Source organism: Apus apus, chromosome 21 (assembly GCF_020740795.1).
Source record: "Apus apus isolate bApuApu2 chromosome 21, bApuApu2.pri.cur, whole genome shotgun sequence".
NCBI lineage: Eukaryota > Metazoa > Chordata > Aves > Apodiformes > Apodidae > Apus > Apus apus.
The window spans coordinates 7,192,921-7,220,791 of record NC_067302.1 but is presented as its reverse complement, the minus strand read 5'-3'; the positions used below and the strand labels follow the sequence as shown (position 1 = coordinate 7,220,791).

The following is a 27,871-nucleotide window of genomic DNA, read 5'->3' as shown; positions in this document are numbered from 1 at the left end:
AGGAGAGTCAATATTTTTATTCCAGATTTTTTTTTTTTTTTGCATTTGACAGCACATAATCACAGTGAAGGGAACTTCCCACAGGAACAAGTTTTGCTACACAAGTGAGCTTTGGTGTCACTGTCTCAGCTGTCAGGTGGGAAACTGGCAGGCATTTGGCCTGACTAAATTTTGCAGGGACCTGCAACACCTACAATTAGTGACAATCAAACCTTGTCACGTTCCTTCCCCCGTGCTGGAGGCCGTGGGCCTGGTGGCACATACCTCGCCTGCAGCAAGCTGGGAATTGCCTCCCCCAGCTGAGCCAACCTCCTCACAGCCCTGCTGTTCTGGGCCTGCTGCCACAGCCCTGCCCTTCTCCCAGGGCTGCCAGGAGCCCCCCTGCCTGGCATGGACTTGTCTGGGACATCTTTCTGGCCACGCTGACTTTCACAGCAGCCACTGGGCTTGAAGAGCTTTGAGCTGAAGCTGGAGAATTTAAGTTCAACTCAGGCAGAAGAGGGGCTTTGATGTAACACTGGCATTCCTGGGTGGTGCTGGCAGGCAAGGGTGGTGATGAGCCCTACCCCCCTGCTCTGCTGGACCTGATGGAGCAGGAGCTCCAGAAATAAGGCTTTGACTCATCAGTGACTGCCCATTAAGAGGCATCTGGTGTCAGGGGCACAGCACCGTTAATTATGGCTGTGACCGCAAGGTTGCAGTGCCTCAGCGTCAGCAAGGGCTCTCTGTGCCCCAGCAGTAGTTTGGCTTCCATGGGGAGGGCAGCCCCTGCCCCCTGCAGCGGTCCCCGGGAGCCCAAAGCTCAGCCCCCGCTGCGGCCGCCCCGAGGGCAGCGCTGCCCGGCCCAGCCGCCCTCAGTAGGCTCCAGAGTGAACGGCCCCGCCCCGCCCCTTCCCGCCGATTGGCCGGGGCGGGGCGGGGCGCGGCGTCTGGCGCGCGGCGGCGGCGCGGGGCGCGCGGAGTCGGGGCCGCCATGGCGACGGCGCGCGGCGGCGGCGGGATCCCCCGCGCGCTGCTGCTGCCGGTGCTGCTGCCGGTGCTGCTGCCGGTGCTGCTGCCGGTGCTGCCGGTGCTGCTGCCGGTGCTGCCGCGCGCCGCCGCCGAGCAGGGTGAGCCGGGCGGGAGCGGGACGGGCGGTCACGGCATTGGGAACAGGACCGGGTGGGAGCGACACCACGAAGGGGACCGGCGGCACCGGGCAGGAACGGGCGGTGCCGGGACCGGGCGAGAGCGGCACCGGGCGGGCGGGGCGGCAGCCGGGGCGCCGATGCCGCCGCGTTGGCTCTGGTGTCGGGGCCGCCCGCGGCGTGTCGGGCCGCACGTTGCGGTGCCCGGTGCGTCCGAGAGAGGCCGGCGGGTCGGGGCTGGGGCCGGGCGCGCCTTCGCTGCTTTTCCCTGGGGCCGCCGCCGGTCCCCGCGGGCGCGGCGGGGGCTCCGCGGTGCGGACGCCGCTCTCTAGGCGCGGGGAGCGGGACGGGCCGCTCGGGAGTCCCGGAGCGAGGGGCTTCGGCGTCGCCCTCCCACTGCCCCCGGAGGAGCCAGCGGCCGCTGCCCGCCCCTTCCAGCGTGCGGGCGTGGGGCAGCGGCAGCTCCGGCTGGAGCTGTGGGCGGCACTGTCCTGCAGAGCCCCGGGGAAGGGCAGCAGCCGTCTCGGGACGTCATCCTCATTATGCCAGGGTGCTAATCACCGAGCTGCGAGGACTGCTCTGCAGCCCTGGTCCCTCCCGGTGCAGTTCCCGGTGCTCGGGCTAACGCCGTGGCTGGTGCGGGAGCTGCTCCCGCATCCTAGGACGTGCCTCCTGGCTCCGGCGGGTGCGGGAAGGGTCCGCAGCACTGATCGTCCCGACGCCGTCACGGGTGGGAGTTTGCCGGCGTTCCCTGCGCTGGAGAGTCCCTTCCTAACGTGCTGCGTGTCCCCCCCGCAGTTGTCCTGCTGGACTCGAAGGAATCGCAGGCGGAGCTGGGCTGGACCTCGCACCCGTCGAACGGGGTAAGTGCGGGGGTGGGGCTGTCCCTGCGCTGCGGGAGGGCTCGGCTCGGGGCTCGGTCGTTAGGGTCCGCAGGTGGAGCCGGTGGCGGGGCTGGCAGCCCGCGGGTCCCCCCGAGCAGGAGGCGGGTGGGCGGCTCGGCACGGGACCCATCGGCACTGTGGTGTGGGTGGGTCAGCGCTGGGCACCCGGGGAGCAGAGCCAGAGGTGACAAACTGGTCATGGGAGCGGTGTGGCCGATGTGGAACAGCTCCAAAAAAGGAATTTTACACTCCTGTAATAAGCAAATAACCACCGGCCAGCTGAGGCTCGATGTTGTAGTTGGAGTGAGCTCCTGGGGGTCAGCCCAGGTCCTGGAAGAGGTCTGTGGCTGGGGTGGGATTGTCAGGACATCTGGGTCATAGAGGGTCGGTTTTATCAGGTCCTTGCTTTGCTGCCAGGGTCAGTCTATAGCTGTTTTCAGGAGAGTGTATTGGGAAACTCGGATCTGTGTTCTTTATTGCTTTTGGTTCATGTTCCAGAATGGAAATGAACTGTTCTGTGGATGCAGTGATAGATCTTGCAGTCATCTCTGTTGCCCAGCTGTTAGCCTGCATAAAAAATTATTTTGGGTACATTTGGCAATCTTGCATGAATTTCCCCCCCAGAAATAATTGCTTTGGGAAGATGCCAGGTCATCCTGAAGGCTGTGAGGGTTGAATCAGTGTTTCACTCCTCAGAATCTCTGCTGGTAACTTCAGGGAAATACCATTTTGCTTCCAGTCAGATTTGTCCTGCACTAGCTAAAACTTCTCCTGACAGAGAAGCTGTTGCTTGCTGTTCAGAGAGATACTTGTCCTTGTGTGGTGGTGTGGAGATGTGGCACATCTCCTTGGCCGTCTTCAACTTCTCTGGGCAGCGCAACCCCATCTGGTGTCACACTGAGGTGATGCTGTGCAGAGGCACCTTCCAAGGAGTGTGTGGGAGATAAAGATTCTGGCTTCTTAGCAGATGATTTGTCCAGTTTCATACCAGGCTTTGTTTTATAAAGTCTGATGCCAGTGCCCTCTCTCTGGTTGTGTTTCCATGCTTACTCCTCTGTGAAGAGCTCAGGTGTAGGTGGTCCAGCAGCTCCACTGTGTTATGCAGCTTGTGGTTTTGATGGGCTCAGGGCTTGTGCCTGTGATATAAGAGCCCGTAGGTGGAGAGGCATGTGGTGGTGATATTTATACTGGTTGGTGTGTTTCTGCCAGGGCGGCTGGTTCTTGCTCATGGCAGCTCTTGAGCTGTTACAGACCTTTGTGTTCCTTCCCCAGTGGGAAGAAATCAGTGGTGTGGATGAGAATTACAAGCCGATACGCACGTACCAGGTCTGCAATGTGATGGAGCCAAACCAGAACAACTGGCTGCAGACGGGCTGGATTGCCAGGCGTGACGGCCAGCGGATTTTCATCGAGCTGAAGTTCACCCTGCGGGACTGCAACAGCATCCCTGGCATGACGGGCACCTGCAAGGAGACCTTTAATCTGTACTACATTGAGTCTGACTCCGACCTGGGCCGTAGTGTCCATGAGAGCAAGCACACCAAGATTGACACCATTGCAGCTGATGAGAGCTTCACGCAGGGGGATTTGGGGGAGCGTAAGATGAAGCTGAACACCGAGCTGAGGGAGATCGGGCACCTGAGCAAGAGAGGCTTCCACCTGGGCTTCCAGGACGTGGGTGCCTGTGTGGCACTAGTCTCTGTGCGGGTCTATTACAAGAAGTGCCTGGCCACGGTGCAGAACTTGGCCATGTTCCCGGACACAGTGGCAGAAACAGCCTTCGCCACTTTGGTGGAAGTTAAGGGCACTTGTGTCGCTCACGCCGAGGTGGAGGTGGACAATCCCCCCAGGATGCACTGCAGCACAGAGGGCGAGTGGCTGGTCCCCATCGGGAAGTGCACGTGTGGTCCCGGCTTTGAGGAGAAGGACGGGGGATGCAGAGGTAAAAGCGGCCGTCCGTTCCTCTGGTGGTTTTTCTCTGTGTCAGTCCGTGTTGCTCCCGGGCTGCTCTGGTCTGGCTGGTGCCTGAGCATAGCTCAGACAAGTGGAATTGCCTGTTGTCAGCAGTATGATTCTCTCAGCTGGTTGCAGCTCCCCAGCTCCCATCCAGACCATGATGTGCAGGGTGGCAATGGGGTAAATGGGGCACGTTGCCGGGAGCTGCTCTGCAGCACAGCCTGGCTGGGCAGAGGTGCCAGAGCTCTGAGTGCCATCAGGCGTCTCCCACAGCTTTATCTGTAGCTGTGAAATTACTCTAGAACATTAATATACCCATTGTCATGTAGACAGCTTAATAATTCTGTGACTTTACAGCTCACAAGGTTACATTTAATGACAGCTGTAAAAATGGATATAACCTCTGCCTTAACGGGGATCGCCTCTAATGCACCTGGTGCTGTGATCACTTTGATCTCAATTTCAAAGGCAGGCGAGAGCCAGGCATGGGATCAGCCCTGAGAGTTTTCTTCAGTAAGATACACCTGAAAACACCCTTCCCTGCCTGTGCCTGGTGTCCAGGTGTCTTTGGACCTCTGCCTTTGCCCCCAGTAGAAAATGGATTGAGGAAATTGGCTAAATGAGTCCCAAACAGGTATGGTTCCCGTGTGCAGGTCGTGTGGTGCAGAAGGGGAGTGAGCTTTTTCAGGAGCTACTTGAGACTTTTCAGATCTAAATGGTACCAACTGTGTCTCCTTCCCCAGCATGTGGAAGCCTTTCCCAGCACTGCGGGCAGTGGCTCTTTGCTCAGTGCCCTCCTTAAGGAGATCTTATTAAAACTATGGGGTTGAAATCTCAGTGCTGCGCGTTGCTTCAGTGGCTGCGTGGCAGCTTGCCATGCTTTCCCCATCTGTTTGGAGTGGGAATTTATATAGCGAGTCCCAGAAGGCTTTTCCTAATGTTTCAGGTTTCTCTGTGTTGAGTTTAAATAATTCATATTCTCTGAGGAAAAATATTTGAAGTAATTTAATGGACATAATTGAGTTTTTCCCCCTTCTCACAGAAGCAGGTCATTAGTCACTCTCTGTAGAGCAGTGTCTGATGTCTGGTCAAATATCAGAAAATAGTTTTTAAGGGTTGAAAGTTTTGGGTTTTCTTAGAGCCTTGCATTAGCATAGCACTAAGTGAAGAACTCTGAAAGATTTCTGATGAAAGCATCCAGGGCTGTGGACACTCTTCAACAAGGACAAAAGCCCTTGAGCTGCAGGTAGGTAAATACAGTGGGAGTTTGGGGATGTTCAGACAGCTGGGTAATGGCACAGCACATCTGGCTGCACTGCCATGGTACCGTGGTGGTGGGTCTGGGGAGCTCAGCAGGTGCAAGTTTGCTGGATCCTCCTTGCCTGTGAAACTTCTTGGCCACAGTCTCTGTCACAGCTCTGGTGGCCATGAGAGGCTGGACCCTGAATTTGTTCAAGGACCGCTTTGGGGACCAGGGACAGCCCAGGGGCTGTCCCCCATCCCACACCAGGGCAGCTGGTGGTTCTCCAGGCTGTCTTTAGTGCCCATTCACAGCTCCTGTTCTTCTCCCTTGCCCTTCAGTCTTCTCTGAGGACTTTATAGCTGTGCCTGCAGCACGGGATGTGCTGATGTCTGAAATCACTCAAGACCGTTTGAACCGATATCCCTGGAACCCTGATTCAAGTGCTGAACTCATTCTGCTTAATTAGGAGAGGTGAAAAAAGACTAATAGGCTTTACGGCACTAATTACTGCTGCAAGAAGGCTGAGCTGCTCTGCTGGCCATCCCTCTGTGTAGACCCCTTCTCTGAGGGTCCTGCACATGCCTGAGGGGCAGCCATGGGCTGCAGCCTCCAAGGGATCACTCAGGCCACAATCCAAGGCAGCAACAGATGAGAGGAGAGGTTCTATCACTGTAAATACATTTAGACTGCTTTTCTTGTCTAATACATATCTCTAGCCAAGTGCTGGGCTGCACTTACTCTGATCTCAAAGCTGATTTCCAGCAGAGGTGTGGCAGACCAGCGAGAAGTCCTCGTGTGCTGTGGATGCTCACCTGTCCATCTACTTTGTTTTCAGGAGGCTTCTCAGCACTGATATCTTTTTGCCCTTAATTTTACCAGGCCTGTGCTGTGGCCCCATTGTGCTGTTTACTCTGTGTTGCACTGCAATAGCTTTTGTGTAAATGAAGCCATGATGTGGAGGATCTGTCTGACATTTGCTATAAAATTGTCTATTTCGGCTTCATCTTTTCCATCCAATCCCTTGTAATATCTGCAAGGAGAATTTCAACAAAGTCCAAGGTTAATATTTACCAGCCGGATTTGCTGCAAATGAGACAACTTCAACCAGACGTTGAATTAATATGATGGAGACCAGTTTCAGAAATAGCTGTCAGCCACTCTTCTTTGACAGAAACGTAAATTTCTGCTGTAGCTAAGTTTCCTTCTTAATTTATTTCCCTCCACTGACAGCAGCAGTGCAGCTGGCTCTGTGTTGTGCCAGGGAAATGCCCCATGCCATGCTCTCCCCACGGCCACTCCAGTGAAGGCACCAGTCCACACCAATGAGGAAAGGGTGGTCTTTGCTAATGGTAACTGCTGGTGATGCATCAGGTAATGCACATTGGACACTGAGCAGGAAGCAAGAAATGGCCTTTCTGATCTACTGTGGAGTTCCTCAGTGATCTGCTGGAAAGTGAAGGACACTGAGCTGCAAGTCTGCTCTGCTCATCAGGTTGGGTGCGTGAATAATGGCTGTAATTTCTTGATGAATCTAACACTGTATGTAGTGTAATTACACTTTATGGCAGCTTATAGTTGTTGCTGTTAATGAGGAGATGAGACTTGTGACAGCACGGTCTGGATTCTGATGTGGCCCTGTGTTGTTGCTGTTTTCCTAATCTGTTATCAGCTCCCCCCCCAGTAAATCCTTGCGGAGCTGTGTCCTGGTTGGGACTCTGGGGTGCTGCAGTTCCCGTGGGATTGGCACTGGTGGGTGCTCAACCTCCTCTCACAGCCTCTGGCCATGCCTCTGCCACCTCTCCTGGCTCCTCACTCTCCTCCTATCTAATGCACATAACCCTTGCAGTCACTTCAGCTCATAACTTCTTGTCCTGGCCCTGTGAGCAGGGAGAACTTCCCTTGTAGCAGATTGTGCCTTGCTACAGATACCTCGGGAATGTCAATATTATCTTTCATGTCCTCGGCTTCTTAAATAGTGGGGGAAGAAATGGGTAAGAAAAGCCTTTGAGAAGATCATCCTGCCTGTTGTGAGTAGCAGATTTGTGGACAAAACTGCAGATGTAAATGCTGTGAAATAGGAGTAGATTCTTCATTGCTGCCAGACATTACCTGAACATAAACTTGGTCAATGTTTTGAGCAAATTTAAAAGGAAATATTTCTGCAAAAAAGAGGATTCGGATGAAGTCCTTGATTTTTGTGTAAGGGTAGTGCTACAATAGAGGAGGTGCTCGCTTTTTAAAAACCCCAGTCTTTCCATTTGTGTCCGGTTGTAGCACCTCTTCTAGTCCTTGTCTTCTGCTGCTGAGAATCTCAAGCTGAGTGTATGGAGAGAAATTACTCTGGTGCTGGGCTGGTGCCTCTGGAGGTGATGGTGCTTCTTCTTCTGCCAGTGAATTGCAGACATTGACTTCAAAAAAAGAAAAAAAATTCCCAAAGCAGTGGCCTGGCCCTGAGAGCTCCTGACACCATCTTTCTCTCCGTGACAGCAAGCTGTGAGCGAGGCTTGTGTCCTTGTGAGCCTCAAGGGCTGCGTGGCTGCCTGGTGCAAACAGCTTGAGGTGGGAGTGGGACGTGGTGCTGGTGTGGTGCTTTCCTGTGTGCTGCATGTGTCCCATCGGGGCATCATGTCACTACAGTGTCCTTAGATGGCACATGAATAGTCTAATTGAAAGCTGAAGAAATTTAGGACAATAAATTACAATATTTTGTCATTTAATGCAAAGATACCTCCTGAAGCCTAACATCTGCTTTTCTCTTTAAATACAAAGAAGATGAATCCAAATATACAGCGCTTGGGGCTTTTGATTTGTTTCATCTTTAATACATTAGCTTACAAACCTGGATGTGCTTCTGGAGTTTATTTTATCTTCTGACTGATGCTTGAGCATTATGCATAATAAGTTTATTTTTTCTCCTGGGACTCCATAAGTTGCACAAAGCACCAGGTTTTCTTTCACGGCTGATGCAGCCGGCGATGTCCCGCAGCCTGCGGGGCTGGTGTGTGGGTTCAGCCTGGCACAGCAGGGCAGGGGACGGGGTAAATCTGTGCCTGCTGCCAAGGGAGTCATCACTAAGGAAGTGTATGCTGCAGTGTCCTTCCTGGGTTATGGTTTGGCTTTCTCTGCCTGGGCATTGTGTCCTAGCAGAGCTGGCTGCAGCTCTTCTGTGTCATGGGCAGAGGGGCCGTCTGGAGGCACAGGGAGCTCTGAACTTGGAGCATCCGCCTCCGTGTGGCCCTGGTGCCTTATGGTGGCTACTGCTTCCCATTAGTCATGCACATGAAACACCCGTGTAAAATATGCTACCTCTTCAGTCTCTTTTTGGAGTAATGATCAAGCTTGGAGATATTTATTATTCAGGACTGCATATTATATTGCTGTTTTACAATGTGTCTGAAATAATTATGGCTATGGAAATTGTGGCAAAGGCAGACACAAATTACTCTATGACACTTAATTTTAGAGGAAACTACTCAAAAAATTACTAGCATCACAATTTGTTTGCAGGATTCCTGTCAGGTTTAAGGTCATAGATCCCTGGCTGCTGGATGGACGTGCTGGATGTTCTGTTGAAATACAGGGAAATGGGCCTTGCCCTCGTGAAGGGCATTTGTGTGAGATAAAGTGCTTGCCAGAAGCAGGGTGTACTGGGCAGCCCGTCCTTCCCAGGCAGTCATTTGGTGGATACATAGGGAACAGGAAGAGACAACAGTAATTGCGGGTGGCTCAGGGGATGTGCCTGCTTCAGTGTGTCCTTGAGGAACGTTTCTGCAGAAATAGCACTGAGGTTCTGTTCAGTGCTGCTGTAGCACTGAATTCAAGCAGATGCATTCTCTTAGATATTTCAAGACTGTCTCACTAAATGTTCTTGGGTATTTAATTTTCTTATAGACTAAATCACTGAATTTAATTTCAGCTGTTAAGGGCTCGTTGTTGGAGATACAACAAGGTCTAGCCTCTAGACATAGGTTTTCATTTCAGTGCTCTTCAAATTATTTAACAAGGGCAAAAATTACAGAGTAGTGTTGTCCTCAAGGTTTCAGAGATGCTGGGAACATGTTGGACTGTGGGCTGCCAAAAAGTATTATTGAAAACCAGGTACTAAAAAAGTTGGTGAAAGGCAATCTGCCTTTGAATTCTCTTGGGTGGTGCAGCCTGAAGGACCTGTCCTGGCAGGCAGAAGGTACTGAAGTGAGAGGAGCTGGAGACCTGATCCAGCGCTTGCATTGATTGCTCCCTCACCCTGACTTTGTCCCTCTTGTCCAGGCATGGAGATTGGACACGATTTATTTCCCTCCCTTGCAGTGGGGCTCTTAACGGCCTCGCTCTCTGCCTGCAAAGTATTGATTACAGTTTTTGCAATAACACAAGGCAAGATTGCAAACCCAGCATGTAAGGGGAAGACGGGAGCCTCTCTGTTACCCGGGGACATTTGTTGACAAGGCTCTTTCACCAGCTCAATACACCACTGAAACTTTCTTCTGCCAGCGTGTTTTGCATAAAGTGCCCTGTCTGGTTTTGGGCAGCTTGTCCTTGTCTGCAGTGCACCCTGGCAGTATTTATTCTTCAGGGTGCCTGCTCCACATTGATCCTTCTGCTCCTCCATGGGGCTTGCTGCCCTGTCCCTCCAGCTGCACTGGCCTGGAGCATCTCTCCTCTGATGTGTTGATGAAGTGTTTGGAACATGATCAACTGCGACTTGCTTGGCTTGATAATGGCCTCAAGACAGATGGAGGCTGGATGTGCCAGCCTGGTCTGGGGGGTGGTCAGCAGTAGCAATAGCTCCTGAGAGAGAAGTGTTGAGAACAGCTTCATACTTTATAAGAACTATTGTAACAGTGAGTTTGCAGAGACACGAGAAATGGATGTGGTTGCAGAGTGTGGCAGCCTGTGTCATGGGGACTGCAGGCTCTGTCCCCTCAGTGCTGGGAGGGGTGTGAACAGACCCTCTGTGTGTCCCAAGTTGCATTAATCCCAGGAGCAGAGACCTCTGTTCTCTGTGCTCTGGGGTACAGCTGTGCCCCTCGATGCTGGCTGCTGGTTGCTTCTGGGTGCAGTCTTTCCTGGATTGTGTTTTTATGAATGCCTCCTTCAGCAGAGAAAATTTACACACAGTAGAAGCAGATGAACTTTGTCAAATACAATTTGAAGACAAAAAATGGAAAGGAATTGATTTTGGACTACAACCAAGTTGTAGTGTTAATTATAAATGACTGTGCAGGCGTTTGGGTGAAGCTGCAGGCGTTATTGATTCGTGCTGGCACCCACGTGCCTCTTCCACTCTCTGCAGGAGTTCACAACGTGGAGAAGTCCAATAGTGCTCACGCAGGCAGCGTCCTTCGTGACGTGGCTTTTGTGTTCTTTGAAGATACCTGCAAGGTTTGTGGGTCAACAGGCTGAGCTGAGAGAGTTTGGAGAGAGAGAAAAAAGAAAAAAGCAGAACCCATCAAAAGCATGAAGACTAAATGCTGAGGAGGCTGTAAACACACCAACGAGCTCCAGTATGAAGAAAATTATTCCAGACAGCAAGGAGAGGGGTAAGCGTGGCTACGAGGGCATTGCTGGAGCTCACTGCTGAGACAGCAAAAGCCTCCCACAGCCAGTGAGGGGTTCATCCTGGAATAGGATTCAGTCTTTGCTCTCATTTGGTTAAAAGCCAGTAATTTTCTTTGTATCTGTGGAAACCAACATGCAGAGCATTTGCAGAGGAAGGCTGTGAATCCTTACAGGTCAACTTCTGTCTTTGGTTGTGCAGTCTGTGTGCTGGCAGGACCTCCGTAGACCCCAGTCCTGTTCTTGGTCTTATTTGTCTTGTGTGACTGTCCAAATCCAGCAGTTGTTCCATTTTCCTGCTTGTCACTTGGCTAGTGTTTCTATACTTCAAAAAGAAAACAAATATTAACTTAATTGTTCAAGGTAGTCAACTGTTTCAGCGATGGGTGTAAGTGCACAACATAAAACGCTGCTGACCTGCTGGTAAATACTGCCAGGGTGATTAATAACTTCATTTTACTGCTGCATGCAAAATTTGGCAAAATCTTCACCTAAACAACAACTGCGATCAACCCTGGAGCTTACACAGCCTGTGTCCTGCGGGCAGGTTGTCCTCTGTGATGTACTTAGTGAGTCACTTTTAATCACTGTTCATCCATTAACAAGATCAAGCTGCTCAAACTCTGATGCCCTTTTGCCGATTAATCAGGATCTTTTCTGCAGTTTTTTAAGCCAAAACTTGAACATGCAGCTAATTGTAGCTTAGCAAATGTTGAGATCCTTGGTGGTGAAGGAGCAGTTCCATCATCCTTGGAGCTGTGACTCTGAGTCTCTGGCCAAAAGGAAAGAGCCACTGGCGGAAAAATCTAGTTGGCAGCTTCATGGTACTGTAAGATGGAGATGTCTGAACTGCTGGGGAGGAGAAATTAAAGCTGTTCCATGCCAGCTGAGTAGGAAATCATGCGTTGTTCAACTCTGCATCCTCAATTGCTCCTACTCTCCCTATGACACAGACTGGGCGTGAGAGGACATTGTCCTCTCCTGGATAGAGCTGTCCACTTGTCCAAGGAGCTGCGGCAGATGAGTCTGTAAGAGAAACCCTTCCCATGGGGCATCGTGCTGGGTGATCTGCCAGGCTGCAGCACAAACCAGTGTTGCTTATTCTGCTGGTCATTAGATTGTGTGTGCACAGTGTTGTATCATGGAGGGAACATGTGCTCTCTCTGTCAGTGGAATGGATAAGGTGTGCCTGGAGAGCAGGGAGTAGCTTTTGTGGCAGCAGTGGTGGAGCTGGAGAGAGGCCATGAATCTGTCTGACTGTCCAGCTGCTTCTCTTTGGCTCTAGGAGAATGTATTATTGAATTTTATTATTTCATATTTAAGTAGCAGTAGTACCAGAGGACAAGGACTAGGATACAAAATCGTGTACCAAAAAAAGGTAATTTCATTCTGTAAATTGATGGCCTGATCTCTTTGAGAGCTGTCTCATACCCACAGCAAAAATGAGCACTGCGAAGTAACAGGGACACCTAAACCAGCTGGGGACCAAGAAAAACACTGGTAGGATGAGGTGATGGAGGGTGGGAGTTTATCTGAGAAAAGAAATGGAGACACACACATGATGCATTACATGAGCTGGGGTGCTTTTGTTCTTCTCAAGTGTAAGATTCAGACAAGCAAGAAACAAAATGAAGAAGTAAGCCCAGGGGCTGAGCTGTGCCTGGCACCTCCTGGTGCTCCCAAAGGTCCTGGTGCCTGTGTCCTGGGAAATGCTAAGGGAGGCTTTTCATATGGTTATTAACCAAGTATACCTTCCAACAGGCACTTTGGTAAACTATTTGAAAAAAGGGAGGAACAGCCTGAAAGATGCTTCTCATTGAAAATGTTCAATTTCCTACAATGAGTTGTCAAATGTATGTAACTGTCAGGCTTGTCTTTACCTCCGAGGAGTGGCGGCTGCACACCTGGGGTTTAGTGCTCGGGTCCCGTTGAGTTTGTAAACAAGATTGATTTTTCTGCTCTGCCTGACAGAGGGTGAGAACAGGATCTCATGCCCGTATTCAGGCTGTTAGGTAAGAAAAGCCAAAATCCCTGAGGTGTTGCTGCTCTCGGCTCTGCCGGGCTGCTGCCTGTTAGATGGAGGGACACAGACCTCAGCCGTCGTGCTGCCGTCCCTCCTGTTGGTGCCTGCAGGACACTGGGTTCTGCAGGTCCTTGTGGCAGGTGAAATAACCTCTGCTCAAAAACTCAGCCATTCTCAGCATCCCAGGGAAGGATTCTCTCTGCCCTGTGCTGTGTCTAGTGCTTTGTCCTCAGATCACAGCTGTAGCTGCCAGTTTTATATCATGCTAAAAATTAATGAACCAGAGTGCACTGGAATAATGTGCTTTAAAAGGAATGGTCTCAGCAGCCAGCTCCTTAAAAATGATAAGAGAGGAGACTGTGTTAGTGGAGCTGTTCATCTAGGAACTTTACAAGTGATTAAGTTTAAATATTCAGGGAGCTGATGAAGGGACAGCAGACAGCAGCACCACATCAAGAAGATGAAGCAGCAATACATGAGTGCTTATGTTTGGCTTGAAATCCAGCTGAGACCAACTCCTGCTCCTCTGGCTGGCCCTGCTGTGGTCACCCCTCAGTGCAGAGGGGCTGCCATCCCGAGGGGACTGTGGCTGGCAAAGGATGTCCCAGGAAACAGGGAAATTCAGTCATAAAACATGTCCCTCATTCACTTTGTGGTCTTCTTCCCATAACTCCTTCTTTAACTTTTCAGCTTGCCTTCCTGGATTTTACAAGCTCTCCCTGCGTCTCCCTCTCTGCTCTCCTTGCCCTGAGCACAGCTTCACGCATGAGGAAGCCTCCACGTTCTGTTCGTGCCAGAAGAACTATTCCAGGTCCCCGTCAGACCCACCATCTGCCTCCTGCACACGTATGTCTCGCTGAAATGGCGGCTCTTTGCAAAGCGAGGGGAGGGGGATCCTGAGGCCATGTCTGCCCTGCCCTGCAGAGCCGGGCAGGTCCCCAGGAGGCTGTCCCAGGATGTCCTCATGCTGTGCCACCCCGGGACATGGGGGTCACGTCTGGTGGGAGGGGTTGGCGGGGCTGTCCCTGCCCCGTCGGGCTCGGGGGCTGGGGCTGCCATCTGATGGGACAGACGTGCCGCCAGGCCTGCAGGCTCCCCCACAGAATGAGGGCACAGTCATTTAGTCAATGTCGTTCACAGATTTTAATTAAGTGGCCTCTAGTTGATTTGGATCGGACCTCAGCTCCTCCAGTGGCGGGGGAGCTGCCAGCACAGCCGTGGGGAGCCCCCTGCGCGGCGGGGCGGGCAGGGCGGGCAGTGCTGAGGGGCTCCGAGCTCCCTGCTGAGGAGCCAGCGCCCGCTGGGGCTTCTCCGCACCGTGTGAGCTGCAGCTCGCTGTGCAGGACTTGCCCCTCTGCTGGGGATCCTTCCCCCCGTGTCCCTGCCTGTCCCCATCAGTGCCTCCGTGTCCCCTGGCGCTGCCACGTGCGGGTGGGCTCGCCCTCCTCCCCGGGCAGCGCCCAGCTGTCCCGGCGCCCTGCACAGACCCCTCTCTGCTTGCAGGCCCGCCCTCGGCCCCGAGGAACCTGGTGTACAGCCTGCGGCGCTCCTCGCTGGTGCTGGAGTGGAGCGCCCCGGCTGACGCCGGCGGCCGCAGTGACCTGACCTACAGCCTGTGGTGCGGCCGGTGCCCGCCGGCACCGCGGGGCCGCTGCCAGCAGTGCGGCAGTGGCGTGGGCTTCGTGCCGCAGCAGACGGGGCTGGTGGGCCGCACCGTCACTCTGGTGAACCTGCTGCCCCACGTCAACTACACCATCCGTGTGGCCGCTGTCAACGGCGTCTCCGGGCTCTCCCCGCTGGTGGGACAGGAATACGCTGAGGTCAACGTCTCCACCGGCCCGGCAGGTACGGCCAGCGCTGGGGCGAGCGGTGCCTCGTGCCCATCGCCCCGCGCCGCCTTCACGTCTGTGTCACTTCTGGGGCGCCTGGGTCTGCCCAGCAGCTGGGGGGACAGGGTGTCTGGAGGGGACATGGGCTGTGCCACCCGGCGCCCTGGCTGTGCCCCCATTCCTTGTGCTTTGCTCCAGGGGCACAGCCATGGGCCCGGCGGTGGCAGGAGGGGGAGATTGCACCGACCTGCAGCACTGCCGAGGGGTCAGGCGAGGGGCTGGCGGTGCAGGAGGAGCCCGTGGGACTGTTGTCTCCCATGGCACTGGCTCATGGCCAGCACGGGGCATCCTGGGCTCTGAGAGGACAGGTCTGCTCTGTGATCCAGTTGCAATTTGAATTTACAAGTCACAAAAAAGCACCTTCAAAAAAACAATGTTCTCAGCCCATTCATAAACCCCCCCCCCCTTAAAATAGATAATTCAAACATTGACCATCCAAGGGAAACAAAAAATAATCATTTAACCTCTCTTCCATGCTGATCTGTGGCACAATTTCTGACTGTGAGAGTCCCCTTGCACTTGTTTGTCTTGTCTGTTCCCTTGTGTGGGACAGCAAGCACCCAGCCTGTCCACAGGAGTCCTGGCTGGCTGAGGGGTTTGGTCCCTCCTCAGTTGTCAGCTGTGCCTAAGGAAAACCAGCCCTGGCTTGTTGTGTCCTTGTCCGTTCCTCTGCGAGTGCATTATTAATTTGCACGAAAACCCTTTGCCAAGCCACAGTTAATGGAGACAGATGATCCTCACATACCTCTTGGCAGGAATAGGCCAACAATTTCATCTGAAGAGATTAAACTTTGATCTTGTTATAAATAATTTTCCCACCACTAGATCAAATGTTTTTGTGTGTTGTTGCTTTCTCTTCCTTCATACAATCATTTCTGTGAATCTGTTGAGTGGATGCTGTGCTGCAGACTGCTTTTCAGTGGAGGTGTCACTGCTCATTAGGATCTTTGCTGTTCAAGGATGGATTTAGCTCTGGGCAGATCTTCTGTTTCCTGGGCTATTCCTGAGCAAGAAACAAGCTTGGGAGGGGTGAGCTCAACAAGGTCTGATAACGAGATGTCCTTCCAACAGCTCCTGCCTCGTGTCGGGCAGAGGGACCCATGCTCAGGAGCTGCCTCCTCACCTGGAGCTTCAGGTCTGAGCTGGGGACCAGGCCAGGTAAGGGCAGGAAGGGCCCCATCCTCTGCAAGGAGTGAAGCAACAAGTCCATGGTACCAACCCATGCCCTGGACCTTCATCCATTTAATAGAGCTTTTCTTCTGGATAAGTGGAAATCTCAACCCCTTACTCAACACATACTCTTGGAGGAACTGACATTCGCATAAAGGATATAGCATAATTAATCTGGTAATCTGTTCAAAATCAGTCTCTCTTGTTGAGCTGCCGAGTCTCCGGATGCAGATGGTGGATCAGAATTAGCTGAGCAGCTGAGGCTCAAGAAGTTTCCTGAAACACTTAAATTTTTTGCTACCGAAGGTGTCCTGAGGCAGTGCCAGGCTGGAGCTGCTCTGTCTGCAGGTGCTTGGGGGGCCCAGCTCTGTGGGCAAGAGGCGACAGTGATAATCCACCTGCACCTGTTGGCAAGGAGCAGGAGAGGGTTATCTCCTGCAGAGGCAGCTCCTCAGTCTGGGGGGCTGTAACACCCCTCTGGGCAGGAGCCCCCACTGTGAGGAGGGCAGAGCATGGAGGGGATGTGGTGTGGGCAGGACGTGGAGCTGGCACAGATGGCTTGCAGAGCTGTTCCTCAGGGTGTGCCATCTCCAGCCAGTCAGTCCTGAGCCCTGCAGCCCCTCATCATGGAAACCCATGACAGAAGTGCTAGATGGGGCCAGAGATCAGGAGAAAGGGAGACCTTGGGAATGCTGAAGCAGTGGTGACTTCCTTGGCAGCTGTGATGTGATGGTCTCAGGAAGTCATTTGCAGCAGCAGGGACACTCTGGCTGCAGATATGCAGATTCAGAGCCAAAACTAAAGAAAGAACCAAGATCCTATTTAACTGTCAGATCCCTGCTTCTCTAAATACAGTGCAGTGCAGCCTTGAACTGCCCGTCTCCTTCAGCAGTTGAGGAGGGAATTAACTGTTGTTCATTGTATTTGCAGGGGAAAGGAAAAGATGCTATTTAGTCTGCAGGAGGCAAAATTAATACTGTGGTTTTTCTAATCTGGCCCAGCGTGAGACTAAATAAAAGTATTTGAGGAGAGAAGGGAGCTGTTTACCTGCAGGAGCAGAGCTGCATTAGCTATGTAGATGTACACTCTGGGACAATGTCATTTATATTCCTGGCAGGGATCAGCTCCTGTCTGAAAGGGCTTTTAAATCTGTTGCAGATTAATAATGCAGCCAGTGCTGGAATGTGTTCTTCTTTCTGAGGCTGGAGTAGTAGTTTGTGCTGAATTAGGTCCCCTGAAGTTGCCTGCTCTGTGTGTGCCTGCTGCTGAAGCAGCCCCTCGGGGAGCAGGGGACAGCAAGGGTCTGCCTGTGGTGCCCGGCTCTGCAGAGCTGGGGGGGAGTGCTGGGGGGCTCTGCCTGCCCCAGGGCCCTGGGCACTTCTGGTTCCTTGCCCTCTGTAAGTGCCATTGTCCCTCCCTATGGCTCCTGCCAGGTTTGGGGTGCCATGGGTCATTCAGTGGAGGGACGTGTTTGTTTTATGGCTTTTCTGCTGGTGCACTGGTTAATTAAGAGGAGTAAACCCTCATATGACAGACTGGAGTTTATAAAATCAGGCAGAGTGGTGAATAATTTAATGTTTGCTTTTCCAGAATAGAGGCAATGTTAGGGGAGCTTAAAATATTAATGGGAAACACATTTTTTTTCCCCAATGTGAAATGCTTTATAGTCTGTGTGATTTTCTGTACTGCCTTTTAAACACGCTTGAGACGAGTGCCTGCTTTTCTAGCACATGCAATGGGTTCTGCTCTACAGCCTGTCTCTAAGTGAGTGAGATTTTTTCCTAATGACTTTAAGTCAGGGCCACTTGTTCTGGTTTCTTCTGTCTGTTTGCTAGACTCAGAGATACAGGAGGGCAAGGCATCTGTGTGATATTTTATTGATGGGAATCGTGTAGAACAGCAAGGAGCACTTAACGTAGTTTGCAGAAGCAAACCCCAAGGCAGGCATTGGGCTGTCCTCAGCCTGTAGCACCTGCTGTTTTGTGGAACACTCAGTAGCTCATGGTGGGGCTACCCTGAACCCCCTGCCCCAGCACTGAGAGCTGCCTGTGCCTGAGGGTGGTTGTGTGTGCACAGGGGTCACTGCTTGTGCAAGACTGAGGAAGGAGGTTGAGAATATTTCTTCTTAGTATTTTTCATCTTGTTGAAACACTTCATACACGTGAAAATCATTCCTACCACTGCTCCCAAACAGCAAATGCCATGTTACAGCCTGTGCTGGCCTAAGCCTGGCTCTGATGAAGTGGAAATAAGGAACAATTTGCAGGGTTTGGAGCAAAAGTGTGCCCAACTGGTCCAGACTGGGTCATAGTCATTACTGGTGTCTGAGGTGCCAGAGGGGGCACGGGGCTGCCTGGCAGGGTGGGGGGTCTGGCAGAGTGGTCCCTGCAGCACAGACAGGTGCTGCTGCTGTTCGCTGTTCCCCCTGTGTGGCAAGTTCCTGGTGCAGCTGCCCAGGAACTGCCATGTCCCGCCTGGCTGGTGGGAGCACAGATAACCTCTCTGCCCTGCTCCGTGCTGCTCCCCCTTCTTTACGTCTGGACAGTTCAGTATCCCCCTGAAGTTGGGCTCTGGGGCCAGTGTATTTACTTGGAGAGCTCAGTTTACAGCTGCCAGGTGGCAGGCAGGCAGCTGCAGGAGCTGCGTGTGCGGGGGCTCCCGGATGCCCCCCGGGTCCTTTCGCTCTTTCAGCAGAAGCTGAAGGGACTTTGAATCAAGCAGCAAATCATCATGAATAAAACATCAGGAAGACTTTTTTCTTCAGCAAAGATTAATGAGCTAAGTAATAAATAGAAAATTTCACAGATACTTAAGTTTACTTTCCAGGGACTTGTTCCTCTCCAGAGGAGTCTCTGTGGTATAGTCAGGGTCCAGCAAATGTCCTGATTTAATGCAGAAGTGGGACAAACCTAGAAACAGCCAATTCCCCGTGCCTGCTGCAGGGCTGGTGGTGTAAAGGGTGAACAGTCACTGCAGCTCCTACTCACTGGTGTGTTCTGGTGGTTACTGGGACAATCCAGGGACCACCCTTCTGTGTGCCAGGACCATGCCATCCAGCTTCAGGCACGCTGGGCAGCCCCAAGCCATGGCTGCAGGAGGCTTTTCTGCCATTCCCATTGTCTTTTCAGTCAGGGAGGAGACTCTGACCAGGACAACTCATGGGACTGCCCCAGGAGAGCTGTGAAGACCTTACTTAGGGTCTTCAGCCATCGGGGAGGTCAATTTTTCTAATCAGTCCTAATTTTTTCTCTAATCAACCCAAAGCAGAACAAGGGGCTTGCAGCCCAGATGAGTAAGAGGATAGAGATAAATTCCTGGTAACCTGTGATCTGGTTGCACACACTTGATGGTTCAGACCGAAGCCTGGTGGTGCACAGTGTCACTGGCTGTGTCCCCAGGGTCTGGCCCAGACCGGGCAGGCTGCAGGGCCAGGGTGGGGGGATTCGGGTCCTGGTGTCTGCAGGGAGGGCAGGAGCAGGAGGTGCTGTGCCCCCGCAGCACCACAGTCATGAGCTGCTCTCCCTTCTGCTTTTTCAGCACCGACTCCCATCACCGACGTCCGCACGGATAAAGTTGAGCAGAAGAGCATCTCATTGTCGTGGCAGGAGCCGGGCTTCCCAGTGGCCAACAGCACCGAGTATGAGGTCAAGTACTATGAGAAGGTAGGGTCTGGGGACGGGCTGGCTCTGGGGACAGGCTGGCTCTGGGGATGGGCTGGTTCTGGGGGTGGACCGACTCCTCCAAGATCCAGCCCTAATGTTCACATCTCCCTGGGAGAAAGAGTAAAGCCAAAACTTTTCATTAATTTTTTTTTTTTAATGCATTGAATGGCTTTTTCTAAGGCCATTAGAAATCTGAGGTTTTGGTGCTTGCCATTAGCCAGCTAGACAGGGACTGCTAAACCATACAGAGTTCCTAAATCTTTGATGAGATGACACCTATATTAATAGACTGCTCTCTGGGAAGGTGTTGGACCTTGTGCTCCTCACTGGTTTAGAACTGAGGGCCACCAAACCTGTGACTTCTGTGAGCTATGAGTGGTCTTCCACCTAGGAGGGGACACAGACAAACATTTTTATGACAGCCTCTTAATGTTAAAAATAGCTACTATTTGACAGATGCAGTGACTCGAGGATTTTAGAAGAAATACTGATGGGTAGAGAGCAGGGACAATGCTCTAGATCAAAATAAATGCAGTTTATGACAGAGTTCCACAAATTACCTTATCTGCGTGTGCTCAGGCTCATTATGAAACTGATTACATGTCAAACAAACTGTGCAGGTGACATGTTGGTGCTCTGTATTTAGAAATAAGCTACCTTGAAGCTGATTCATATTAATGTGATTTTCAGCATCTGACAGGTTTGAAAAGAGGGATCTGTGGGTGAGAGTGAATGCTGAAGCCTGAGACAGTAATTCCTGTGCAAATGGGCTGCAGCAACAAGATACTCAGGGTATGTGAAATGAGGAAAGGTCTTGCTTGGGCAGGGAATTCACACTGTAGTTTAGCATTTACTCATTGAAATGAGGCTCTTGATGCTGACATGAGAATCAGCCTAGTTCCTAATCTTTGCTTTTAAAGATGTACTTTGACTGTGGGTGTTGAAGGGCTTCCTGTTGTGCTCTCCCTTTGCTGAAGCGGAGGGATCCATAGGTGAAAAAAGTCCCAGGGAACAGGACCGTTGGCAAACCCACCTGCCAGCTTTGGTTACTCAGCAGGTGCTGGCACACACGGATTCACCCCAGGGCTGGAATGGCCGTGGCAGGGGAGCAGGAATGGCTGGATGGTGCCAGGAATCAAGCCCTGGCAGGGGCAGGAGAGGAGCCGAGCACGCTGGCACAGCTGCTCCCCTCCACCCCGTCATCCGCCTGGCTTCATAGCACACATCTGGCTCCATCTGCCATTTCATGTGGCCTTTCTGTGTAATTTCTATTAATGAGACGTCTAGCAAACACATTGTATCTGTTGAAGGTTTTCTTTTAGATAGACTATCCTGGTGACAATACAGCTGTACTGTGACTGCTCCATGTGCAGCTGTCAGGCCAGCTCCAGCTTGAATATCTCCTTATTTCTCAGGATCAGAGAGATCAAAGTTACTCAACTGTGAAAACCACCTCAACAACCGTGACAGTCAATAACCTGAAGCCTGGAACCCTCTATATTTTCCAAATCCGGGCATCTTCCTCGCCTGACTATGGAAACTACAGTCCCAGTATTGAAGTGGAGACTCTGGCAGAGCGTAAGTGTTGGCTGGGCTCAGCATCTCCTCTTGCCCTTGCAGTGATGGGTACACCGGAGTGACTGAGGGGGTGGTTTTTGTCTTGGTGTGATGTTGATGCTGGGACAGATGTCACCAGGTCCCTTCTGTGGGGCCACCAGATTGGTGCTGGAAGGGAGCAAGTCAGTCCCTGCTAGCATAAGCACTGAAGGCACAATCCTGCCATGATCTGCAGACCAGATCCAGGTCTGTGGAGTTGTGCAGCCCACAGGCACTGCAGGGATGGGTGGGATAGCTGTGCAGGCTGCTGCAGAGGAGGCAAGGCCAGCCTGGAGATCTGTCTGGCCTTGGACTCGTGCCCCAGAGAGGAGGTAACTGCTTCCCCCACCATCGTCCTGGCTCGTGAGGCACTTGGTTTGTTCACCCCTTGGCTGAACAGGGTTGTACAGCAGCAGTGTTACTTGCTGGGGCTTTTCCTCTTCATGGTTTCTGTTCATAACTACAGTCCAGAAGCATCTCATTTCTCTGACTAAAAGATGGCTTGGAGAGCTGGTTGGGCTTCAGCTGAACAATGCACCCTGGCTAGAAATGAAAGCCCTGAGATGGCTGGCTCAGTACAACTCTCACAGATTGTGTTTAACAGGGCTTTAAATTGCATCCATTTGCCACACAGAAGACATTTTCAGAATGAATTGAAGCCAATAAAAATTTTATATAGAATGTAGCTTTCTAATACCCGTTTGCAAAAGCAGGAAGGGAAGGGATTAATGTGAGGAAGGAAAGCGATTTGTAAGCCATAAATTTTAATATGTCCCTCTGATAAACAGGATCCTTTCCTCGGTGCTGATAAAACCAGGAGCTTAGTGTGGCAGTGCTGAGGTTCCCCATCTGTGCCCACAACACTGTCCTGCTCATTGGTCTGATTGCACCAGCTCAAGCTCTTAAAACTGAATCAATGTGAATTGTTGCAAGGATGGTGAGAAGTAGCCTGGAGCTGTGGGTGGATTGTGCCAGGGCACTGCTGGAGGATGCAGGCCAGCCCTGGAGCTGACCCGCTCTGCTTCCCTCCCTCCCGCAGTGACCGTGGCCTCCAGCGAGCAGAGCCCTGTCCTCCTGGTCACGGTGGGGACCATCGTGGGGCTGACAGTGCTGGTGTCTGTGGTGATCGGCGGGATGGTCTGGAGGAGGTGAGCAGAGCCGGGCACGGACCGAGGCGGTGAGGGCTGGAGGAGCTGGGCCCCGGAGCACAGGGCAGTGCTGGCTCCTTGGCCACGGGGCTGGGCTGTCTGTGCTCCCCAGGGGCTGCTGCCCCATAACTGTGTGTCCTCCATCTCCTTGCAGACAGTGTGGGTACAGCAAAGCCAGCCAGGATGGGGACGAGGAGCTGTACTTCCACTGTAAGTGAAACCGTGGCTGGTGTGGCTGTGTGGGGATGCCTGCATTTATTGCTATTAATAACCCAGCTCCCAGCAAAGCAGCCCTGAATCCTTGCTTTTGAAGTGTTGTCATCCCATGTTATCCCTGAGCTCAGCACAGCGAGGCTCTCTGGGGACAGCAGGCTTGACAGCTTCATGAGCCTGTGTCCGTCCTTCCCGCACGCAGGTCACTGTGTGGAGGGGATGGGGACATGCTCAGCCCTCCATGAGGCGGATGAGTTTCTCTGTCAGCTTTTCACAAGCAGCTACATGAGAATACAGCTTTGTTTTCTGGGGCTACTCCTGATTATTGAGCAGCAATAATTTTACAGACAGCAGTTGTCAAAGGAAATTCAGATGTTAGGATTGAGGAGTTTATTTGATTCCTGGCGTAAGCCCGTGAAGGACACACGTGCTCTCCTGCTCCTTGGAGCATCTGGGAAGCAGCAGACCCCCCATGCCACTGGGATGTGCCTCGGCTGTTGAACTGGGCTTTGGAGGGGCTCGTGCTGCTGAGCTGCCCTTGGGGGTTTGCTGAAGGTTTCTGTGGGGGTGAGTGGGGAGCTGCACATGGTCTGACTCCTTCCTGGAGAAATCAGGCTCTGCCCAGGGTCTGGTCCTGGATGGGTTGAGCTGCTTGTGCAAAATGTCCATTGTCCTCCTCGCCTTGCCCTGGGGGGAGGAGGAGACATGGCAGAGCTGATGTGCTTCAGTCGTTCTTTGGGCTGGTTGTTTTCAGGAGGTGTGAATTAGGGTTTTGAGGAAGCCCCAGTAAGCAGGAGGCTGTTTCTTCCCAGAGCTTTGCAGGGACTCCTATCCATGGGCCATCCCTCCCCATGGCTCTCCTGACCGTGCTCCAGCAGGGCCACTCGCCATGCAGCAGATGGTGAGCACCTGTGGGAGGTGTTTTGCTGCCTGTGCTGCCAATCGAGAGGACCTGGAACAGGGCTGTTATTCACTGCTATAATTATCTCTCCTAGAGGTGTTGGTAATGGAGATTATTTGGATACTTGAGGATTGGCACTGGAGGCAGACAGGCTCAGTTTGGGAGGGAACTGCACTGGAATGAAGGAGCTGTTCTCCTCTAACCCAGGGGTTGTGGCAGTGGAGCAGAGCAATTAGGTTCATTTAACGCCACAAGAATTTTCCTGGCAAACTTAAAGCCACATCTACTGTTTTGCTTATAAGAAGGTGGCTAGTTAGTCCTGCCAGCAGATGGATAACCTGGGAGAGTGCTTCCCGGGATGGGTGGACAGGAGCTCTGCCAAGCCTTGCTCATGTTCCCTTTCTGCCTTTCCTGCTTCCCTGCAGTTAAAATACCAACCAGGAGGACGTACATTGACCCCGACACTTGTGAAGACCCCATGCAGGCTGTGCACCTCTTTGCCAAAGAGCTGGATAATGCTAACATTAAAATTGAGAGGATCATTGGGACAGGCAAGTTTCTCTGCGGCGGTAGCCGTGCCTGTGTCCATCCAGAGCTCGAGCTCACATTCCTGTTGGTTTTTCTCAGGCACTAAGAACAGTGAGTGAGGCGCCAACCAGAAACCATCAGCAATTATCTGCATCTGGGCAGTTTGACAGCAGCATGAAAACTATTTATAAATATGTGAACCTAATGATTTATTGATTTTCATCAACTTCACTGCCTAAAACTTAAAAGCAAATTAAAATCCCCTCACTGAGCCCTAGAGCTTTAATCACTATGTGCATGCCAGAACATGGGAAACACAATTACTCTTTGTAGTTTCATTTCCTAAAGATAAATTCAGCTGCAGAAAAAGACAAAGTGGAGGAAGGGAACAGGGAAGGGCTTGCCCACCACCTTAAAGGACAGTGTTGAAGAGGACACTGAGGAGCGGAGGAGGTTATCTTTGTAGCTGCTGAGACTACTCCCACATACCCTTCAGAAGCGAACTGGAGTTTGAAAAATCAAGAAAAATAAGTCAGGAATATATATTTAAACATAAGGAATTTGGGAGTGCATGTCTCACTGCTGACCTAACATTTCAAATCACTAAAGCTTTTCAGAGCTACACGTTTTTTACTGTAAAGCAAATATTGGCCTTTTTCATTATGGATTTGGTAGCTCCTGCTGTTAGGCTGTGCAGAGCTCTGCCTCCAGGCCTGTGGACACCCTCCTGGCCCTGCCGTGCTCCGTTCCGTGAGGAGCAGATCCTGCATGTGCTGAGCTGGGAACAGACCAGCCTGGCCCAGGGAGCCCAGCTCAGTGGCTGGGGGTTAATCCTCTTTTCCTGAGAAAAAGCGCAATATGTGCTTGAGCAGAGTGTGGAGAGAATAACTTAGAGGTGTAGGAAGAGGGAGAAATCCTGTTGCATTATCACACGTCTCCAGGGTCACATGCTGATGCTAATCATGTATGGAGGTTGTTTGTGCCCAGCAAAGGAGGAAGGTGGTGAAACAGACTGTGCGGGGGAACGGGCAGCCAGGCAGGACTCTTTGAGTTCAGGGGTTGGCAAATCCTCTGGTTAACAGGGGGAAGATCTTGCTTGTCTAAGGAGCAAGAGACATCACTTGTGCTAGAGGAGTGCACTTCATGGTTCCAAAGCAAAGAAAATATCCCCCAGAGGGAAGCTGTGAGGGACGTGCTGCCGTGGCCATGGACGCTGTTTAACTCCTCTCTCTGCTGCACAGGAGAGTTTGGAGAAATCTGCCGGGGCTGCCTGAAGCTGCCCAGCAAGCGAGAGCTGCCCGTGGCCATCCAGACGCTGCGGGCCGGGTGCTCCGAGAAGCAGCAGCGGTCCTTCCTGGCAGAGGCCTGCACCGTGGGCCAGTTTGACCACCCCAACATCATTCGCCTGGAGGGGGTCATCACCAGAGGTACAGGGGACGTCACCAGGGGTACAGGGGACATCACCAGGGGCACAGGGTCACCAGAGGTGCGGGCCAGCCAGGCACTGGTGCGGGCATGTGCTCAAGCTGGTGCTGGAGGTGCAGTTCTGTTGCTCTCTGGGAATCAGATGTTTCCTCGTGTATTAGCTATTTTAGCATTCAGATGATTAATAAAATGCTTACAGCTAGATTAATAAATCCAGGTAGTAGGACTGGCTTAGCAGCAAAACTGTGGACTCTCAATAAAAGCAAATTGAAGTGAGGTTCTGTCAGTAAAACAGATGACTCTGACTGCTCTCGGCTCTCGTGGGAGCGTGTGAGCTGAACTAGGCTGCGAGAGCTGTAGTTAAATGGATATTCATGTAAATCCAAAGAAATGTGAGCACGTGTGCTGACTTTAACTAACCTTTTTGTTAGGTAAGGAAGTATTCCTACTCACACAGTGGTCCTTGTCTGTCCCTGCAGGGAGCACCATGATGATAGTGATGGAGTTCATGGGGAACGGCGTGCTGGACTCTTTCCTCAGGGTAGGCAGAGCTGGTGTAACTGCTGGAGTCTGTTGCCTGCACGGGTTCTGCTGGTGATGTTCCATGAGCTGGGCATTGCTCACCTGGGGCTTCCTCTCCTCTTTTTCTACAGAAACATGAGGGACAGTTTACAGCCACCCAGCTTGTTTGCATGTTGCAGGGGATTGCCTCTGGTATGAAGTACCTGGCAGAGATGGGTTACATACACAAAAGCCTTGCTGCCCACAAAATCCTTGTGAGCAGCAGCTTGGCTTGCAAAATAACTGGTTTCAGGCAGCCACAAGAAGATAAGATGGAGACCATCTTTTCCACCATGGTAAGCTGCATTTCCACGTGCATTTCCAGCAATATTCCCCAAAAGCAAAGTGCTGACAGAACAGCTACAAAACCCCTGCAGAGGTGGATCTCTGTGTGCCTGTACAAACTGGCAGAGAGGCAGCTCTGGCAGCCTCAGGGTTCATTATGTCTGTTTCATCACTTGTAATGAAATTCATTATTTTCAATTAAGAATTTAAGTCCTGCTTGATTCACACTTGTGCCTCGTGAGCTCTGCTAGCCAGCACAGCTCCTGAGTGCCTGCACACACTTGGCGAAGCTGCATGGGAGCTCTTGGGCTGGAGCTGCCCCTTCCCAAAGCTGGGCAGGCAGCCCTGGGTCCCTCGGACCCCCCAGGCTCCCAGCCCCTTGCTGGAGCTGGTTCCTCCCTCCCTGCTTTCTTCACACAGCACTTCGGTGTGTTTCACTGGAGGATGCACCGATGCATCTGGAGCCCTGGAGCAGCAAGACACGTTTCATTTGGCACTCCATGGCCACCCAGATCTGCTGGGGCTGGTAACGCAGCACATTATCAGGCATTAGTATTTTAAAGAGCGCTCATTCCTTGATCAAATGATCACTTACTGTTTGCAGGGAGCATTGACCCAGTGCCTGTGTCCCAGCACAGGCTATGGGCATCCTGGGGGGTGAGCCTGTTTGCAGGGTTCAGCCACGCTCTGCCAGGAGCTGCTGTCATCTGCCAGCTCTGAGCAGGGCAGTGACAGAAAGAGCCAAGGAAAACTCATCCATTGTCATGAGGTGCAGAGAGGCAGGGTTGGTGAACTTGTCCTGAGGAGTCTCTGGCAAAGCACAGCCTCACCGTGCTGGAGCGTTGCCTGCAGAGCTGCAGCTCAGCCGTGGCAGAGCAGGAGCAGAGCTGCCCCAGGCGTGGAGCAGCCACTGAGCCAGGGGATGCAGAGCCCAGCAGGAGCCCTGGCTTCTCCTCCCGTGGAGTAGCAGGGCTCTGGCTCTGGGGGTCAAGGTCTCCCTGCTGTTAATTACAATTAGCTGCGGTGCCTGTCACCAGCTTCCCCTGATGCATCCAGAGGGCTCTGCAGACACCGAGACAGGGATTGCTAATTACAGGAGAGCAAGTCAGGGTGGAGGACTTTGTGTTTGGCAGCTCTGGAACGCTTTTCATTAAATATTAATGTATAAAATGCCATCAGCTCTTCCCAGAGGCATTCTCCTCTCCCATTAATATTTCAGGGCTCACACTCCCATGGCCATTTTAGAACAAATTGAGGCAAAAGTTTTCTCTTAGTACTAAACCTGTGCATGGCACATGGGCTTGCTTGGTGTCTGCCCTGCAGCAGGGCACGAGGAGGGGTTGTTCCCAGCATCTGTGTGAGCTCATCTCCTGTCCTGCCCGTCCAGCGTGGGAAGAGCCTGGTGCTGTGGTCGGCCCCTGAAGCCATCCAGTATCACCACTTCAGTCCAGCCAGCGACGTGTGGAGCTTCGGCATCGTCATGTGGGAAGTCATGTCCTATGGCGAGAGACCCTACTGGGACATGTCCAACCAGGACGTGAGTCACCGGCGGCCGTGCGGCAGACGACGATGTTGCCGCGGCTCATGGTGTGCGGGGGCTCCGCGGCGCACGGAGGAGCTGCTGCTGCTCCCCAGGCGGGCCTGAGGAGGGGGCTTTGCCCCGGGGTTTGCCTGCGATCAGCACCGCAGCGCCTGAGCCCTCCCCTC

General features: G+C 52.4%; 1 protein-coding gene across 6 annotated transcripts in view; it reads left to right on the top strand.

The window, feature by feature from the left end:
* The first annotated feature begins 973 nt into the window (after window positions 1-973).
* The window catches only part of EPHA10 (EPH receptor A10), a 30,661-nt gene continuing 3,763 nt past the window's right edge, over window positions 974-27,871 (top strand). Inside the window, exons 1-14 of one of the 6 annotated variants that reach the window (XM_051638117.1) lie at window positions 974-1,109; window positions 1,926-1,990; window positions 3,284-3,953; window positions 13,477-13,632; window positions 14,290-14,631; window positions 19,383-19,507; window positions 20,923-21,085; window positions 22,143-22,251; window positions 22,406-22,461; window positions 23,791-23,916; window positions 25,135-25,320; window positions 25,798-25,859; window positions 25,972-26,175; window positions 27,552-27,701. In XM_051638117.1, the coding sequence (XP_051494077.1) occupies window positions 974-1,109; window positions 1,926-1,990; window positions 3,284-3,953; window positions 13,477-13,632; window positions 14,290-14,631; window positions 19,383-19,507; window positions 20,923-21,085; window positions 22,143-22,251; window positions 22,406-22,461; window positions 23,791-23,916; window positions 25,135-25,320; window positions 25,798-25,859; window positions 25,972-26,175; window positions 27,552-27,701 (2,550 nt within the window). Of the gene's footprint in view, window positions 1,110-1,925; window positions 1,991-3,283; window positions 3,954-13,476; window positions 13,633-14,289; window positions 14,632-19,382; window positions 19,508-20,922; window positions 21,086-22,142; window positions 22,252-22,405; window positions 22,462-23,790; window positions 23,917-25,134; window positions 25,321-25,797; window positions 25,860-25,971; window positions 26,176-26,584; window positions 26,691-27,487; window positions 27,702-27,871 lie in introns of those variants that run through there. The other 5 variants (XM_051638120.1, XM_051638121.1, XM_051638118.1 and 2 more) reach the window with 5 other exon arrangements.